This window comes from Rhinolophus ferrumequinum, chromosome X (genome assembly GCF_004115265.2).
Source record: "Rhinolophus ferrumequinum isolate MPI-CBG mRhiFer1 chromosome X, mRhiFer1_v1.p, whole genome shotgun sequence".
NCBI classification, from domain to species: domain Eukaryota; kingdom Metazoa; phylum Chordata; class Mammalia; order Chiroptera; family Rhinolophidae; genus Rhinolophus; species Rhinolophus ferrumequinum.
Window position 1 is genome coordinate 115,049,738 of NC_046284.1, and position 20,192 is coordinate 115,069,929.

General features: G+C 39.5%; 2 protein-coding genes across 2 annotated transcripts in view; both read left to right on the top strand.

Annotated features, from left to right (window-relative positions):
• PIR (pirin) overlaps nt 1-20,192 on the top strand; it is a 90,089-nt gene that overhangs the window by 57,493 nt on the left and 12,404 nt on the right. Inside the window, exon 7 of the mRNA XM_033118789.1 lies at nt 12,597-12,641. Coding sequence (XP_032974680.1) covers nt 12,597-12,641 — 45 coding nt within the window. The remainder of the gene's footprint in view (nt 1-12,596; nt 12,642-20,192) is intronic.
• LOC117029546 (histone H3.3A-like) lies at nt 9,934-10,420 on the top strand. The gene has a single exon (XM_033118790.1). The coding sequence runs from the start codon at nt 9,965-9,967 to the stop codon at nt 10,373-10,375; it is 411 nt and encodes a 136-aa protein (XP_032974681.1). The 5' UTR covers nt 9,934-9,964; the 3' UTR covers nt 10,376-10,420.

Sequence of the window (20,192 nt, forward strand, 5' to 3'; positions counted from 1 at the left end):
GCACGGTGCTTCACTTACAAAGAATCCAATTTGTCAAGTCTCTGACAGTACCAGATTCTTGTCACATTGGCCACACGTTTTTCATGTTAGTTCTTGGCTAAAACAAGAGTAAGTAGTTGTTTTCTTTTTTCTTTCTTTCTTTCTTTCTTTCTTTCTTTCTTTCTTTCTTTCTTTCTTTCTTTCTTTCTTTCTTCCCTCCCTCCCTCCCTCCCTCCCTCCCTCCCTCCCTCCCTCCCTCCCTCCCTCCCTTCTTTTCTTGCAGTGACTTTTACCATTTCTTGCAGAGCAATCTGATTTTCCTTCCTGTAAACTGATATACAGGTAACACTGTTATCATTCATTGAGAAAGACATAACCTTTCATTTCTAGGAAAATATCAATCATTTCCAAGAAACATGCCTTCTGGTCCTCATGTCCCCTTTGTCTTCTGACTAACTACATCAAAATTTGGCCCTGAACAGCCACTGTTTTCCCCATCTTCCTTCACAGCACCTCTGTTACTAGGTATTTAAAAGCATGATCTGAAATGTTAAAAATGGAGGATTGTTATGTTATGGAAAAACTTAATTATGTAAACCTTTTTTGCATCCCCCAACTTTTAACTGTAAAGTATATGTACATGAATCAACAAAGTTTCTTTAGAAATCATATAGCCTACCCCTCTGTGGTTAGTAGAATAATGGATATGCCAAGATAGCTTCGTCCTAATCCCTGTGTCATGCAGGGTGTCATGTGGGGTCTCTGGTCCCACTCCCCACATAAGAACGCAGGACATGGTGAGGCCAAAAAGGAACACCCACAGAGCCATAGATAGGGGAGACATACCACTATAGTCTCGCTGGCGGCTGGGTTGGAGACACAGGAAGCAGGAGCCACATGATCCGCAACCCGCCATCCACTTGTCTCTGCCAACCAACCTCATTTGCTAACTGCAATCGCAATCCACACTCCGCCATGCCATGCCACCCCATACCTTGCTAGCTTAGCCACGGCAGTTATATCAGTGGCTAATGGCTAACTGGTAACAGCCGATGGCCAACTAGTCACAGCTGATGGCCATCTACTACCTGAGCCAGCACCTTTCTATGTGAGGCCGAGAGCCAGGAAACTGCTCTCTGGAGCTCTGTCCCCACACCCTGGAACCTGGAAATATGTAAAGGGATGTTGCAGATGTGATGAAATGAAGGATTTTAAGATGGGGAGATTAGCCTGCATAATCCAGGTGGGCCCAATGTAATCATAAGGATCTGTATAAATGAAAGGGGGAGATAGGAGTGAGAGAGAGAGAGAGAGAGAGAGAGGTGACATTAAAAGCAGAGGTCAGAATGATACAATTGCTGGGTTTTAAATGGAAGGAGCCACAAGCTAAGGAATAGGGGTAGACTGTAGAACAAGGGTGTCCAAACTTTCTTCAACGGTTTTCACCAAGGGCCATCTGCGGTAAAATACACAAACAGCCGGGCCACTCACTCGAGGTGAAGTACGTATTGCCTCCCCTGGTTTATTTAAGTAAACTAAATATATTTTTGGAATTTTGCTGCGGGCGAATTAACAATGGATTGCGGGCCCCAGTTTGGGCATCCCTGCTCTAGAAGCTGGAAAAGGCAAGGAAACAAATTCTCCCCTGAAGCCTCCAGAAGGAGTGGTGCCCTGCTGACACCTTGATTTTAGACCTTTGAGACCCATTTTTGAACATCTGACCTCCAGAACTGTAAGATAATAAAATTTTGTTGTTTTAAGCCACCAAGTGTGTGGCAGTTTGTTACAGCAGCAATAGGAAACTAATGTACTCTCTTGAATATTAATATACATATTTTTGCTTCCATGTTTACCTTCAAGGGGAAAGAAGAAAGGAGCCACGTCAATTATATGTTAACAAAGCTTGGGGTGGCGGGGAGAAATAAATGCTTCAAAATACTTTCTTTAGAAAGTAGATTTTAATTCCATACATACAGTAGCTACTCAGTAAATCACATTAGGACATGTTGAAACAGGTCTTTTTTTTTTTTTTTAAAGATTTTATTGGGGAAGGGGAACAGGACTTTATTGGGGAACAGTGTTACTTCCAGGACTTTTTCCAAGTCAAGTTGTTGTCCTTTCAGTCTTAGTTGTGGAGGGCGCAGCTCAGCTCCAGGTCCAGTTGCCGTTGCTAGTTGCAGGGGGCGCAGCCCACCATCCCTTGCGGGACGCCGTTCCAACCAACTGAGCCATCCGGGAGCTCAGCGGCAGCTCAGCTCAAGGTGCCGTGTTCAATCTTAGTTGCAGGGGGCGGAACCCACCATCCCTTGTGGGAGTTGAGGAGTCAAACCAGCAACCTTGTGGTTGAGAGCCCACTGGCCCATGTGGGAATCGAACCAGCAGCCTTCGGAGTTAGGAGCATGGAGCTCTAACTGCCTGAGCCACCAGCCGGCCCCAAAAGAGATCTTATTGTATCAGTTATCTATATTGCTGCTTAAAAATTACCCCAAAATGTAGTGACTTAAAGCAACATTTGTTATCTCACAGTATCTCACAGTTTAGCTATGTCCTCTGGCTCAGGGACTCTTACAAGGCTGCAACTGAGGTGTCAGCCGGGCTTGACTGGGAAGGATGCACTTCCAAGTTCACATCCATGTGGTTGTTGGCAGCACTTGGTTTTTTGAGGGTTATTGGCTGCAGTTCTCTGTCAGTTTCTTACCACGTGGGCCTCTCCATAGGGCAGCTCACAACATGGCTGCTGGCTTCATCAAGCTGGCAAGTGAGAGAGCCAAAAATGGTGAGCAAGATGGAAGCCAAAATCTAATCTCAGAAGTGACAGCCCATTGCTTTTGCGTTATTCTGTTCCTTCGAACCAAGTCACTAGATGCAGCCCACACTTAGAGAGAGGGGATTGCATAGGGCATGGATAGGAAGAAGAAGGTATCTTACAGTCAACTCACCAAAGCTTACGATCTTAGATCACAGTGCCACATGGTGTTTTGTAGTGTCAATGACTTAAAAATGAAGAAGGATTTAAAAAAATTTTTGTATTAAATTTATTGGGGTGACATTGCTTAGTAAAATCATATAGGTTTGAGGAGTACAATTCTGTAATACACCAATTATATATCACATGGTGAGTTCACCACCCAGAGTCAGTTCTCCTTCCATCACCATATATTTGATCCCTTTTACCCTCTTCTACCACTCCCCTCCCCCCTTACCCTCTGGTAACCACTAAACTGTTGTCTGTCTCTATAAGTTTCTTTGTCTTATTTGTTGCTTTCAGTTTTAGTCATTTTTTTCTCTTGTGACTTTTTTTTTAAAAAATTGAGCCTAGAGAAATACATGATGAGTTCTCCTCAGAGTTCCTGCCCAAATGGAACACTTTCGTTGTCATTATCTGCTTTTTAAAGAAGAATGCCCCAAATATGAATGATTCATGTGGAATTTTAGAGTTTCAGGTGTTTTCATAGACAGAGTGAAGGCTGATTTTCTTCACGACATATAACATATGATTTAATTCATGGGTAGCTTTTGCAAAGCTGTCTACCTACCAGTAGTACATTAGAATATTCAAGCACAGTTTCCCTCATACTCAGAATATCCCCATGACAGTTATGGATGTTAACCAGTAAGTCTTCAGAGCAGGGATGAACATGAACCACTGCCTGAAATATAAAATTGTCATATCATTTTCCTTTGGATGGGTTGTCTGTCTTTTTTATATTGATTTGTAGGAGCTCTTTATGTATTCTGAATACTGGTCATTGTCAAGTTATTTGTGTTGCAGATATCTTCTCCCTTTGGCCTCTTTTCCACCCTTCTATATTATTGTATTTTCTGCATTTTAATAAATACAAATTGTTTAAATGAGTCAATGTCTTTATTAATGGTTTGTGCTTTATGTGGCCTCTTTTTTTTTTTACATTTATTTTATTTTATTTTTTTTTTATATTTTATTTTATTTTATTTTATTTTTTTAAATTTATTTTTAATTTATTGGGGTGACAATTGTTAGTAGAATTACATAGATTTCAGTTGTGCAATTCTGTATCACATCATCCATAAATCACACTGTGTGTTCACCACCCAGAGTCAGCTCCCCTTCCATATGTGGCCTCTTTAATAACTTTTTTCTAACCCAAGATCATGAAAATATTCTCTCCATTACAGATGCTTTGTTGTTTTGCCTTTCTTACTGATATATCTACACCTGAAATTAACTTTCATGTATGGTGAGGTACAATTGCATTTTTTAAAAATGTGGCTTTGAAAAAGAGAAAAAAATGGCAAATATACCTGATGGGGAATGTCATGAACATTTTCGGGAACTCACAGTTCACTGAATCATCTTGTAGTAGTAATAATAATCATAATGCTAACATTTATTCAGTGCCTACTCTTTGCCAGAAACTGCTCTAAGAACTTGCCCTGTATTAACACCTGCAATCCTTACAACTCCATGAGTCGAAGACTGATTATCCCATTTTTCAGATGAGGAAACTGAGATACAAAGAGGTTAAGTAACTTACTCAAGTTCAATTAACTAGTGAGTATTGGGGCTGAGATTCTAACCCGCTATGGCTCTTAACCACTAAGATCCAGACAAATTAATGGACCTTTAGTGACCAATACTCTTACTGGTAGTACTTTGGGTATGTTGATAAATAAACCCAAGATTTTAAAAATAGATTAAAAGATGGCTATTTTCGAAAATTTTTGAATGTATAATCTCACCAGTTTGCAGATTGTATTCTGTTTATCTAATGTATTATCTTTAAGAGAATTAATCACCTTTGACTCTTACGTTGAGAGTCCATATAAAGTAAGAAACTATTCTAAGAATTGAAACACATTTCAATTTTGACAAGGGTGTATTTTTTTCATATTTTCCAGGTCCTATTTAAAAATATTTTTCTCTTAAAAACAATCAGCTGTCTAAATATGTCCTACAATAATCCTAGGGGTATTTATGACATTCTCTGCTTATTCCAGGTTTCTATTGTTTTCTGAAGCTTTATTTAACCCTTAAAGTTCTATCTGTTTTAGTTCTTAATTATCTATAAACTTGGTTTCAGTCTAAGTTCAAATGCCTAAGATAGTTTCTGTTTCACAGCCCTAAGTATAATTTTATTATTATAACTACATACTTAAATTATTTTCTGAAATTTTCTGAGCAATTAAAAACCAATTGTGAATACTGTATATTTGAAGAGGAGAAAAGGTCCGTTCAAATAAAACCAAGAAATAATAGTAGCATGTATTACTTTAATTTAAAATGATCATGTTAAATGTCTTGTTGCTAAGAAAACTTCAATGTACACTTAGTCTCTAAAGAGCAGGATAAGTTTCCAGGGATTTTTAATACGTGTTTTTCTTGCTATTTTATTAGCAAGAAAATAATCTGTGGAGTTTGTCCCCCAGAGGGTTAGGCTCCATTCTGGGCACTTAGAAGGCTTTACACTGATAACTTACATTCCAAAGAGCTTACATTGCTAATACGTTTCTCTTTCAAAATGTTAAATTTCCTTTATTTTTTAGTTTTTCTGCTAGTCTCTAATGCAATGAATGTTTCATATTATCTGTGTGGACTAAACCATAGGGAAGATTTTCCTGTGGGTTGCCATTGTTATAGTTTAAAATATAGGGTCTTTAGAGACAGCTCTGAGTGTTATATACCCATGACTTATAAACACAGGCCATAGTATGACCATTCTGGAATGTTTGAAACACATTCTGAGTATATTTTACTCTGGAAAGCAAATCGTCTCAAGTGTATTTGTGTGGGTACCATTCTATGCAATATCATTGAGTATTTTATTATCGATATCACTCACCACATTTAGTGAAAGGTCCTGAAATAACCTGTCTCTTGTCCAGATGGCAGAGATACAAAGCTGACACCTCTCTCTTGCTGTTTATGTTGGGTTATAAGATGGGTATTAAATTCCTGTAGTTGGCCAGCTTAGAGATCTTATAATGAATGAGCTGTCAGTTGCTGTGTGATCAGAAATCCCACCTTATGTCACCAATTCTAGACTGCAGGGGTCGTTGAGACACAGACAGCATCCTAAGTGCCATCTTTGAAGAGGACGGCAAAGATCTATTCTCTAGACCTTTGGGAAACAGTGACCCTACAGACTTTTGCTCAGTGTTTAGCACAGTCTGCGAGGAGACTCATTAGCTTGGACTTGAGGGGGGCGTGCTGGGGAGCATGGGGTCATCTCTGTGGTGATAACCCTTCTCTGGCCTGGGTCACAGCTCATCAGAAGCGTAGAGAGCTGCCGCTGCAATCTCTTGGCCTACATGATGTTGGAGGAAAGTTAGAAGAGAAGGAAGGGGCAGGAAAGGGAACTGACATTTGTTAAATGCTTACTAAGTGCAGGCATTGTGCAGATATGGTGAAAAACATATAACACACATATCCGTACATATGTATATGTATGTATATATGTATATGCAGATATACAATGACACTTGATCATCACAACAGTCCTGTGTTGTGCATATTATTTCCTTATTTTGCAAACCAAAACAGGCTCAGAGATGTTAAGAATCTGGTCATAGATCTCTCTAGGGGTCATTTGCTGTTTTTTTAAACCTGCCTTTTCTGCTTGTGATTGCATGTTTATCTTTGTTGCTGCTTTATAGTTACTTAGTTGGTTTGTTTTCCACGGCACCACAGGGTTTTAAGTGGGGCTTCTAGAAAGGTCACATTTTCTGTGTGTAGAAAATGGATTGGAGGCAACCAGTTAGGGGACATTTCTCTCTCCTATATGATTTTATCTGTAAAAGAAAAAGATATGAAATAAATATGGCCACATGTGTGTTCATTATTTTGTCCTTTGTGCTCTTCTGAATTAAAAAAATTAAAGTCTTGAAATTAAAACAAAAAACAACTCTAAAGTTGAGAGGGAAAGGAACTTAAAAATTTGGTCTAATGATGAGGAAACATCAGACAAACCCAAACTGAGGGACATTTACAAAATAAACGGTCTGTCCTTTTAATGAAAGAGAAAGACTGAGGAACAGTTTCAGATGTAAGGAGATTAGACATGACAACTAAATGCAGCAGGAACTCGGATTGCATCCTGGCCTAGAAAGTTTTGTTTCTTTTTGCCCCCAAGGCACTACTGAGACAACTGGCACAATTTGAATATCTATACATCGATACTAGTACTGTATAATGGTCATAATTTTTTCACTGATATTGTAGCAATTTCACAATTTTTATAACTCCACTATGATCATGTAGGAAAAGATTTGCTTTTAGCAAATACATACTAAAAATTATTTCAAGATAAAGGGGTATCAAGTCTGTATGTTTTCTCGCACATATTTCTAGAAGGAAGAATGATAAAGCATCTGTGATAACATGTTAGCTTTTGGAGTATCTGGGTGAATGATGTATGGTCATTCTCTGTACTATTTTTGTAACTTTTCTGTATGTCTAAAATTATTTCAAAATAAAAATTAGAAAATAATTTGGTGGAATGATGAATGGGAGGAGAGGGTCAGGTGGGTCTGCCTTCTGTCTCAGGAGGCGAGGCATGAAGTAGGTCCATGGTGAGAGAGCTGCCTGCCCATGCTGAACGCAGCGGGCGGGGAGGCTCTTAGGAACTTAGGAACCAGTGCTGCTTTGGGATCTGGCAACCAGCAGGACCCAGACTTCTGGGAGCGTTCCATTCTCTCACTGGCTCCCTTCCCCTCTCTTCTTCCCTCCCCAGAGCTAACCTTTGTCAGGGATTTCGTGTGACGCCAGACCATGTTTTTGTACTTGCTCTACACATACATAGGTATATAAGGAGTAGTTGTAAAGTTCATTAAAATAATGAACTGTAAGACTGAGAGGCTGGAGGAAAATGAGCTGGATTAAGGCAAAGAATTTAGGCCAGCTAAAGCTCTCACTAGGGACATTTGCAAGACTTGGGAACCTCCCTGGAAATGAGAGCAGATGCCACAGAAAATGATTTACATATTTAAAAGAAAAGTTTTACATTTTTTCTGTTTGACTAAAGGAGTTCTGACTTAAATATGTTGCTGATTAAACCATCCTACAGGACCAGAGGTGAAATGTGACCTCCATCCCAACTCATTTTCTTTGTTACCAGGGAAGGCAAGGGCTTCCCAGCTGCAAAGGGGCTGTAACTTAGAGGGGACATTTGTAGAAGACAGGAAACTCTAGGGCCTGTGACCTCTGACAGCACAATAAAAATGTGAGGATGCTATCAATTCCTGGTACAGGACGAGAGGTGGGGGAAGATAGAAAGCTGAGGACTTGAAAATCTCACAAGAGAGCTCTTTGCTGATGCAATTCTGCTCTTAGCAGAGAAGGAATTCTAAGAAAATGTAGTGGTTCTTAAACATATAGTAAACATTCACACAGTTTGGCTCTTGTTTTGCTGTAGCTTTAAGAAATAATGCTTGATGGAAATGAAACGAGGTTTAATAGAAGCAAGTGCAGATAGACAACCAGTTAAGAAGAATTAAAAAAGGAAATTGCCCTCTCTGTTCCTACACCAGAGTTTAGTTCCTCTGAACTCTGTGCCTTCCAACCAGTAACATGAATTGTGTTATTACTAATGAAGATGGATTCTATATCCTAATAGAAGACTTTTTCACGGAGCAAAATTAGGTGAATGTATTGAATTAATTGACTTGGCCATTCCTTTAAGCAAATGTTTGGTCCTTCTGGATTATGTAAGAAGATAAAAAGGGAAAGAAAACAGACTGAGGCAATTAAGTGTGGACTAGTTTTCTGCTTGGGGGGTGAGGAGGAATGAAGCAAAGGTAGTAGAGGAGAAATGGGATTAGAATAATCCAAATAATCCTGAATAAAAATCCAGTTGAGCAATTGAGAACTTTGAGGTTCTGTCAAACTCAGAAACCATTAATTTTTTTTTTGTTCGTTTCAGGTGTACAAAACAATGTACTAGACATTTATCCTTTATATCCCTCATACAGTGATAACTCCCCTCCCCCCAACCTACTACCCCTCTGATATCGCACACAGCCATTACATTTCCACTATCTCTATTCCTAATGCTGTACTCCACTTCTTGTAAGTATATACATGTATATATTTATATATATAAAATTATAGTTGACATTCATTATTGTTCAGCTTCAGCTTCAGGTGTACAGTGTAGTGATCAGGCATCTACATCATCCCTGAGGTGGTCTCCCAAATGGGACAAGTTCCATCGGATACCCTACAAAATCTTTACAACATTATTGATTATGTTCCCCAAACTGACTTTCGTATCCCCGTGGCAATCTTGTGGTTACCGACTGTGCTTTCTAATCCCCTCACCTTCCCCCTTATCCCCACACCCCCTCCCATCTAGCAACCCTCAGTTTTTCCTCTATGTCTCTGAGACTGTTTCTGATTAGTTCGTTCATTTATTCTTTTCTTTAGATTCCACATATAAGTGAGATCATAAGTATTTGTCTTTCTCTGACTTATTTCACTTAGCATGATGTTCTCTAGGTCCATCCATGTTGTTGCAAATGGTAAGATTTCTTTCTTCTTTATGGCTGCATAATACTCCATTGTATAAATGTACCACAGTTTCTTAATCCAGTTATCCACCGATGGGCATTTTGCTTGATAAACCATTAATTTTTTAATATCTTGTATACATTATGACACGTCCTTACAATGGAATGCTTTGCAGTCTTTCCCAAGGAAGAGTTATTTCTCTGTTTTAACATGGAAAGGTATCCAAAACAGAATACTGAGTTTGTTCTAGTTTTTAAGCAAACAGTATATAGTGCATAAAACAAAGAAACTGAAAGCACAAGTACCACATTGCTAACAATATGTCAGGGTAAGTATGAAGATTTCAGAAAGATGTTCTGTTTAGATGAAGCTACATACTTTCAATCTTAAAATATTTTCAAATTTAAAAAAATAGGCCGTCGCTCTCTAACGCCAGCGCCGCCTCTAGTTCGCCGAGCTCCAGCCGAAGGAGAAGAGGGTAAGTAAGGAGGTCTCTATACCATGGCTCCTACAAAGCAGACTGCCCGCAAATCTACCGGTGGTAAAGCACCCAGGAAGCAACTGGCTACAAAAGCCGCTCGCAGGAGTGCACCCTCTACTGGAGGGGTGAAGAAACCTCATCGTTACAGGCTTGGCACCGTGGCACTCCGTGAAATTAGACGTTATCGGAAGTCCACTGAACTTCTGATTCGCAAACTTCCCTTCCAGCGTCTGGTGCGAGAAATTGCTCAGGACTTCAAAACAGATCTGCGCTTTCAGAGTGCAGCTGTTGGTGCTTTGCAGGAGGCAAGTGAGGCCTATCTGGTTGGCCTTTTTGAAGATACCAACCTGTGTGCTATCCATGCCAAACGTGTAACAATTATGCCAAAAGACATCCAGCTAGCACGCCGCATACGTGGAGAACGTGCTTAAGAATCCACTATGATGGGAAACATTTCGTTCTTTAAAAAAAAAAAATTTATCTTCTTTCTGTTATTGGTAGTTCTGAATGTTAGTTTTTTTTTTTTCCATGGGGTCAAAAGGTACCTAAGTATATGATTGCAAGTGGAAAAATAGGGGACAGAAATCAGGTATTGGCAGTTTTTCCATTTTCATTTGTGTGTGAATTTTTAATATAAATGCGGGGACAAAGCATTAATGCAAGTCAAAAGTTTCAGTGAACAAAACAAGTTTCAGCAGTTCAACTTTATAACAATTATAAATAAACCTGTTAAATTTTTCTGGACAATGCCAGCATTTGGATTTTTTTTAAAACAAGTAAATTTCTTATTGATGGCAACTAAGTGGTGTTTGTAGCATTTTTATCATACAGTAGATTCCATCCATTCACTATACTTTTCTAACTGAGTTGTCCTACATGCAAGTACATGTTTTTAATGTCGTCTGTCTTCTGTGCTGTTCCTGTAAGTTTGCTATTAAAATACATTAAACTTAAAAAAATAATAATAATGTGTATTACTTTTTTATAATGAGAAAAAAATAGAGATATTTGAAATACAGATATTTGCACTTTGAAAAAGAAATTTAAACAATTTCCAATGGCAAAAATTTTTAAAAAGCAGCTAAGAAAGGGGTTTTGTTGCAACTTTGTTATAAATCAGGCTCAATAGGACTAAGGAAACTTAGTATCCATTAGAGAGCAAACAGAAGTGCTGCAGTAGAGTCAGCCCATCTGGATAAGACACGTGCAACTAGGCTGTGAATTGTTAGCGTGTTTTCAGCATCTACGTGACCCTCCCTCCCCAAAGTTGCACAACTTGAAAACCTAGCCGTGCGTTATTCATCTTCCTGTTTCCACCCCCAGTGAGTGGTAAATGTTCACTATGTGATGGTAGACTGATCTCAGAAGACCGATCGAGTGCGTCAGTAAGGAAGCAGAAGTGTGAGTGAGCTATGAGCAAATAGTGTTACTTCCAGCGGCCTTAAAACTTATTCTAGTAAAAATCTCAGAGAGAAAACACTGGAATAGGAGGATGAAAAAATATTCTTTGGCATCCACCCAAATGTCTTTCTTTTGCTGTCCTTTGGATTTTCTTAACCAGACTGAATGTATGTTAAGTTTTATCCGTTATACCCTTTCTTTTGTGCCTCTATTGCACATTTCAACCCACCTGCCATCATATCCATTTCCCCCAAGTATATTATGTCCTTCGTGATCCTTCCATCCCTGCCTTTGTTTTGTTCACTGTGTCACCACATTGACTCGCACACAGACTCCAGTTTGCCTGCCCTTCTACCTTGCACTCTGCCCTGCATTTGTTTCCCAGGTCTCCTTTTCCACTGAAGGCACTTGGAGTGATGTCCTAATTCCATTTCGAGCTTGCCATTTCTAGGTTCATGTCTCTTGGTAGTGCCACAGCATCTCTTCTGGGCCATGGGTACGTTGCATAAATGTCCATGAAAATCCAATGCTGGCGCTCAGAGAGCCAATGACAGGTGGTCCATGGTTCTGAGCTCTTAGCCCCATGAGTCATTGTAGAAGTCTGGTGAATGCTGTGGACCCCTTCCCAGAAAAGTGTCCACACTTGAAAAATTGTGTGGACATTTCCAGGGATTGCATCAGCCATCTGAAGCCCATTTGTGCCCCAAAGATTATGCATCCCTGGATCTGATGCTCTGTTGTAGGATAGATAAAAAGGAATGAGTTCACTGGAAATGAAAATGCAACTAAGTAAAGAAAAGCATATTTGTAGCATTCTGTTCCTGGAGAGAAGGAAGCACAATGAATAAGATAAGCCAGACTGGTGTGTTGCAGTTATTAGCATGATGTTAAAATTGGAAGTTTGTTAATGCAGCTGCTGGCATATAGATATAGAGCCAAGTGAATTGTACACCATCTACTTGGGTGGCTATAAAACCTTTGGGGCCAAGTCATTTAAGGGTATATGTGTGTGCGCATCTGCACATGTGACAGTGGGAGTGTGTGTTCTAAACAGTTTACAGATCTTAATTTTTTAAGTATGTAGCTACAAGAAAATAAATGATTTCATCTCCGAGGTTATCTTTTATATCTATTATGTAAATTTATATGTTTATATTTCATATATCGAGACATTGTTAAATACATTGTTATATCTTTGTTCCTTTTGGCATTATGGACACTAACCTTTTGATGTCGCTTGTCCCTTTTCAGGGTGGACAAGCTTCATTTATACCATATCTGGAAATGTGTATATTGGTAAGTGATGACTATGTTGCTTTGGGTTCAAGTGCAGTATAATTTGCACTACTGAAGGAGAGGAAAGGTAAGGTGAACCCTTTCATGTCATTGAATAGTACACCTCCTGTCTGTCCAGCACCAGCCGCCTCTATATCCCAGGACATCCTGGTACACCCAGGGTAGGGCGCCTCTCAGCTCCCAGCATGTTCAGAGAGGGAGGAGAGTATGAACACCAGTCATGACAGCAGCCATTTTACTGTGGTCTGTGTGCAAATGTAAGGTCCGAGCACCGTTGTATGGGTTGATACCTTGCTCTGATGGTAAAGGGATGGAGCTCTAACAGGCTCCAAGGGGAGGAGGAAAGAGGTTTTCTCTTATTCTAGCCTTGAATATGTGTCTCTTGTTGAGTCTAGTCTAGATGGGCTATTCGAAACTCAAGCAATTCTCATTTTATAGATGAAGAAAGTCTAAAGAAAGTTATTTAACTTGACAGGGTTAAGTTAGGCCCAGGAGCAGAACCAAGGGCTTCTCAATCCCAGTCCCCTCGACCCACCCCATATTCTTTGTAGGATGACAATGCCGGGACCATTTAGCTTGTCATCTAAGCTCCTCAGGGCCCACAGACCAACTTCCAACCGCCAGTAGTGTCTGTGTCTCTTGGCCTGAGATTTTCTCTGAAACCTGGGAAGGCTGCTCTGCCCTAGTCAGTGCTGGGGAATTATCATTCCCTGAAGCTCCCTCACCCCCTGGTGGGATAACTCTGAGGCCTGTGTGTGAGGCCTTTTCCTCGAGTTTCCCCTTGGGATTACGTTTAAGCCACTCACAGTGGGTGTGTACTTGATAACACTCCCTTCATCATCTGCCTTCCCTTTCCTAACTTGCCCTATTCCTGGACTGGTGCTTCCTGGGTTCGCCTCCCATAGAAACTCCTTGCACTCAAATACGCATCTCAGGTTGTGCTGGGGAAACCGAAAGGAAGAGAAGCAGCCTCCCCGCCCTCCTTCCCTGCCCCTCATGGATAGTGCCGGGTGGTGTGGATGAGGGGGGCAGGGCAGAGCCTCTGACTGCTCTAAGGTGCAGGCCAAAATCCCATTGCTGACACCCTGTGGAGTTGAGTGCTCTCCATCCACCTCCTGCAGGCTAGCCAATTCAGTAATGAATTTCTTTGGCCCCTAACATGGCTAGCTCCTTGGGCAATACACTCCCAGCCCTAGACAGCTGGCTTAGTAATAACCTCTGCTTAGGCCTTGAAGGCCACACCCAGAGACATTTAAACCATTCATTATATTCTCCAAAATGGGGTGTTCAACTGCCTAAAATTATTTTTTTCCTGGAAAATACTGGTAACACAAATCCATGTATTTTGATTTTATACAGTAGGAATGGGCTTAGTTCCTCTTTCACTGAATAGCATTTCAGGTATGGGTCAGAAGCAAAATTCATTTATTTTAGCATTTGAGAAAATGTGAAAAAAAATGTAGTGTATCACAAGTCCATGTGCACACACATTAAACTATATTAACCATCTGGAAGAGACGAAGCATCATTTGTTTTTATGCTCTTTTGAAAACTTTGAGTATCATGCAGTTCTTTATAAAATGGCGGGTCCAAACCATTTTTATGGAGGTAGCATTCCTGACTTATGATTTCAAGAGAAACAAAGTAATCTACACAAATGGAAAGTAATAAAGAGAGGACATGATTTTTTTTTTAATAAATCCACTGAAAGATGCTAGCTGACCCTCCATAGTGTGGCTTTTTTTTTTTAATTAAAATTTATTGGGGTGACAATTATTAGTAAAGTTACATACGTTTCAGTAATACATCATCTATATATCACATTGTGTGTTTACCACCCAGAGTCAGTTCTCCTTCCATCACCATATATTTGATCCCCCTTAACCCTCATCTCCCACCCCCCACCCCCCTTACCCTCTGGTAACCACTAAACGATTGTCTGTGTCTATGAGTTTTTATTTCTTCATTTGTTTGTCTTGTTCTTTTGTTGTTTTTGATTCGTATATCACATCTCAGTGAAATCATATGGTTCTCTGCTTTTTCTGTCTGACTTATTTTGCTTAGCATTATACTCTCAAGATCCATCCATGTTGTCACAAATGTCCCTATATCATCTTTTCTTACCGCCGAATAGTATTCCATTGTGTATATATACCACAACTTCTTTATCCATTCATCTATCAAAGGACACTTCGGTTGTTTCCATGTCTTGGCCACTGTAAACAAAGCTGCAATGAACATTGGAGCACAAGTATCTTTACGGATAAATGTTTTCAGATTTTTTGGGTAGATACCCAGGAGAGGGATTGCTGGATCGTACGGTAATTCTATTCGTAATTTTTTGAGGAACCTCCACACTGCCTTCCATAGCGGCTGCACCAGTCTGCATTCCCACCAACAGTGTATGAGGGTTCCTTTTTCTCCACAGCCTCTCCAACACTTGTTACTATTTGTCTGGTTGATGATAGCCATTTTGACTGGGGTGAGGTGATATCTCATTGTGGTTTTTATTTACATTTCTCTGATGATTAGTGATGTTGAGCATTTTTTCATATGTCTATTGGTCATTTGTGTGTCCTCTTTGGAGAAATGTCTAATCAAGGAGCACATGATTCTTAAGGTGGTAAGGATACCACAAATGTTTGTGTAGAATGAGAAAAAGCAGGAGCAGCAAACTTTCTGTAAAGGGCCAGATATCAAGTATTTTCATCACTGGAGGCCATCCAGTTTCAGTTGCAATGACTTATTCCTGCTGCCTTTGTAGCACAAAAGCAGCCACAGGTAATACGGAAACAATTGGGGTGGCTATTCCAATAAAACTTTATTTATGGCCACTGAAATATGAATTTCACATTTTTTCATGTGTCATGAAATACTACTCTTGATTTTTTTTTCAACCATTTAAAAATGTAAAAACTTTTCTTAGCTGGTTGTCACTACAAAAGCTCACATTCGCTTTTGGGTTAAATAGCATTGTAAGGATGAAAGAGAAAAATTTACAAATAATCTTCAAAACCTGTTTTAATCTGTAGTTACAGCCTTGTTTCCTGACAGACCTTTAGTCCAAGAATTTAACAAGTGAAAAGCTCAACGATTCAAGAGGTAAGATGGCTTACACATCTACTTGTTTTTCTGGAGGTGAGGCAGATCTTCCTGAGTCATCTGTATAGACTGGCCTGGTCTTGTGACCATGGGCCTCAAGTCCAAAACATCTGGCAGGAAATGGGGTCACAGTCTGTAGCCTTGGAGCAAACTTGTATCTGTCCAGAGTAAACTGGACCTTGGAGAGAATCCAGCTCCCAAAACTGGGCTCTTGAGACTCTGCTTAACCAATGAGTGACTGGCCAGATGACCTCATTTGAATTTTATCTCCTTCCCTTCCTCCTACTCACCCGCTAATAGAAATGCTAATGAGAAAAACAAAAGAGCAAGAACAAATCACCAGAGAAAAAGAAATGACAAAGCAGAAATAGCGATTGAATATATAGCGACTTATAAATTCTATAGGGAAAATCCAGAAAATGCTTTCTGACTTTACTGGCTCAATTTTATCTTGCTTATAAAACCAGGATGGCACCTGCCAGCCACAGATGGTAGGAGCTGATAAGCAAGTAATTATTTTTTTTCTGTTTAAGTAGATATTGGAAATACATATAGTCAGACATTTTCAAGTTCAAGGTGACACCGTGAAGAAGAGAAGGAGTTAGCAGAAATAAAATGAGTAGACTTAACACTTTCTTATTTTAAAAAGTATTTCTTTGAGGTATTTTCTGCTTTTCTGGGATCTTCTTAATTTTTTATACGTTAGTTTATTCCAAGCCTTCTAAGCTGACTGTTGAATAGTAGCTTTAAAAATTGTGTGGGAGAGAGAATCATTTTTGACACAGTCTTCTACTGAAGCAACAAGTCCTTTGACCAGCCCTCAGCTGAAATCTGTGTAGTGTATGATTTTTAGAAATCGAAAGAAAATAAAAACTCCACGCTCAGAAAACCAATAGATCCCAAGGATACTAGCGCTGAACCCCTTCCTTGTAGCGGAGATGAAAGTGACATGACTCATTAACACAGAGATCAAGAGGATAGAAGATATTTTATCCTGTATCCCTGAAGCTTGGGACAGTTTATCAGCTTGGATGCCAGTCCCCTGGTAGGACCACTATCAAGTATACTGTTGGGGCTTAGAAAATATATTTAGAAATCTAAAAATATTTGTCTGTGGTTATTGAACTAACAGCTAATTGGCTTATCTGGGTAGTAAAATGTTTCCAATTTATTTAAATAAGTAATTATTCATGCTTAGTTTACTCAATTTTTTGCTTCTGGTTCTGGGGAGTATTAAGAAGTTTGGCATGGCCCTTGGAACTCAGTAAAAGTGAGGACATACACGAGTAGCCCTCCAAATTGACCTGTACTTACTCAGAACGAACTGCTTCATGCCATGGTGAATACCTTGAGCGAGGTGCCTGAGCACCCAGGATATCAGCTCCCCCAACACCACCTGCTCATTGCTACTCCCTTCAGCCAAGTCCAAGTGAACTCGGCAGCTGTGATTGCTCTCAAATCTGTTTATGTCAGTTGTACCAATAATGGCAATTCTGTGATTAAACTATATGTTAATTAATGAAATAGTGTGAAGAGGGTTAGTATTTCTAGAACAACTAAGTCAAATGCTTTGCAAACATGAATTGCTAAAGAAAAGTCTTGAATTAATAGGGGAGAGATGACAGTAAAAGATTGGTGGAAACTGTAATAATCTAGAAGGATTTCAGTGGCTCATTATGTGTATGCTTTATCAGGAAAGACAGTGCTTCAATCCAATCAGCAGACCTTCCTTGGCTATATTTCTAAAAATTGACAAATGAAGGCACAGTTTCACTATAATTTATTTACTTATGTATTTATCGTTTTTAATATATATATATATATATATATATATTTTTTTTTTTTTTTTTTTTTTTTTTTAAAGATCTTATTGGGGAAGGTGAACGGGATTTTATTGGGGAATTGTGTATTTCCAGGACTTTACTGGGGAACAGTGTGTTTTTCCCAGGACCCATCAGCTCCAAGTCAAGTTGTTGTCCTTTCAATCTTATCTGTGGAGGGCACAGTCCAGCTCCAAGTCCAGTCGCCATTGTTCAATCTTAGTTGTAGGGGGTGCAGCCCACCATCCCCCACGGGAGTCGAACAGGCAACCCTGTGGTTGAGAGCGCGCACTCCAACCAACTGAGCCATCTGGCTGCCCGGGAGCTCAGTGGCAGCTCATTGTCTCCACTCCAGCTGCGCAGGGCGCAGCTCGCTGGCCCATGTGAGAATCAAACCAGCAGCCCTGCTGCCCAGAGCTCACGCTCTAACCAACTGAGCCCCCCATTCGCCCCGGTTTCACTATAATTTAAAATAAAATGTTTAAGGCAGTTTGTCTTTTTCAGTTAATAATGTTGATTGTGTCAGATAAGAATGCTGCAACTATACATATAAAATTGATGATATCAAAATCTATGATGAAGTATCGGAGTGTGTGGAATAGAGAATACGTGGGACAGCAGTTCTTATAAAGAGAAGGAAAAGAAAAAGGAAATTTGGCATATGGGGGAAATTTGCACAGCAATTAATCACACACTGAAGATGCAGCACTAACTTTAAAATATGTTCTAAAGTATTTTGCCCTTTTATAACTGTTTAGGCAAATGAAAATATTTGCAATTCAATTGTTTTCAGTTAAATTTTCCTTAACTGCACTATTAGATTCAACATTCTTGGCGAAGCTTCTCAGTGGAAACTATTTAGTATCTGATTTGGCTCTACTTATATTTGAAAGTAATCAGAAACAATAAGATATATTTTCTTTGAGACTTATTTTAGGTTCAGAAGATAACCAGATGGGTGAAATAGCATAGAAATGACATTAAGATAGTGTCAGTTTCTTTGCTTTCTGTGATCCTGTTTAAAAAACATGTCATAAAATAATACAGAAACTGAGGTAACTTAGAATGATTAATGAGGTACATTTAGAATGATTCTAAGTGAGGTACACTTAGAATGATTACCTGGAAAGCTGACTCCAGTATCTGTAAGAAAGGTCTGCCTTAGCGTGGAACATTTCAGATGGCCTCTTCAGAATCCAGACTGCGATCCCTCTCCCAGATCAGCGAGGAGAATTGGTAAAAATTGTGTTCCACATAAAGTTAGAATGAAAGCTCTGAGGAAAACATGAACTCTTTGTTTCTAAATTAAGATTTCCTCACAGGCCAATGAACACCATAGTCAAGCAAGCCCCCGATAGGAGGTGCAGAGAGATCCCAATTTAGCTTTACTTTTGAGAGCTGTCTCTTGCCAGCTCGCTCCATTAAAACATAGTGAAGGGGCTTTATAAACTGTTTGAGTCTATGTATCATGAATCATTCTGCATGATGAAATTAGGGGCCAGCAGTAGACCATGTGGGTAATGGGTGTTACATATGAATTAATTGTCAATAAAGACATGGTTTCTTGTTCCCAGGGAATCTGAGTAAAACATGCTTAATAAAATGCTGCTCCATATCACACTTAAAAATATTACCCGACTTTAAATGAGATTATTCTTCAACTCCCAGAACTCTCTTTTATTGCCAAATTTTTGTGTGCGTGTAAAATCAACAGAGGTCTATCATTTGCTTCCATGGCATTTGGTGACCTAAATCTGAGATGGAGAAGACACCTTTACTGGTGTGCTGACTCTTGCCAGCGCAGAGGAGCTAGTTATGCACCTCTTCCCTGACCTCACAATGGTTGGCAGCTTGAAATTGGCAACAGGGGGAGCATTTACACCATGGAAAGTGACACACACTACAAATCAGCTTTATTTTCCCCCTTGTCCCTGAAAGTGAGTTTTAAACATTAACTAGCACACCACTGCCTCTGGGACGACGTTCTTAATCTTTTTTGTGCCATGGACCCTTTTGACATTTGCCAAGGCCCCACCTCTGAACCACGTTTTTTTTTTTTTTGTTTGTTTTTTAACTCAGTGAAGTCATTAAAATGCTAAAAGAAGAAGTTTATGACATTGTTATATGTGAGCTTCTCTAATGACATTCGAAATAACATGATCCAGCAGCAGGTCTTCTCTGAATTCTAAGTAGTGATTAACATAAACTGTATTTTGAGATATCTGGAACAACACTGTCATATGATATGCAAATATCTGTGGTTTCTACTGGGGACAAAGTCATTGGTCCAGCTAATACTACTGAGGTTTGTTGGCTACATTCATAACTGAAGGAAAGGCCACATTTCAGTTAGGTATCAGTGAAAATAAGGATGGAATTTATCTCCCGTTCAAGTCCGTGATTGCTCTGAATTCTATTCACAAGACCCCGTGGGAGCACATTGACTCCAGGTTAAGAACTCCTGCTCTATTAGAATCCTACTTCAAGAGGACATTTGAAACCTATGTAATTTTACTAACCATTGTCACCTCAATAAATTTAATTAAAAAAATAAAAGAGAAAAAAATGAATCCTACTTCATGTTTGTGAGCATCAGATTGAACCCTGTTACTTCATATCCAAAGAGGTG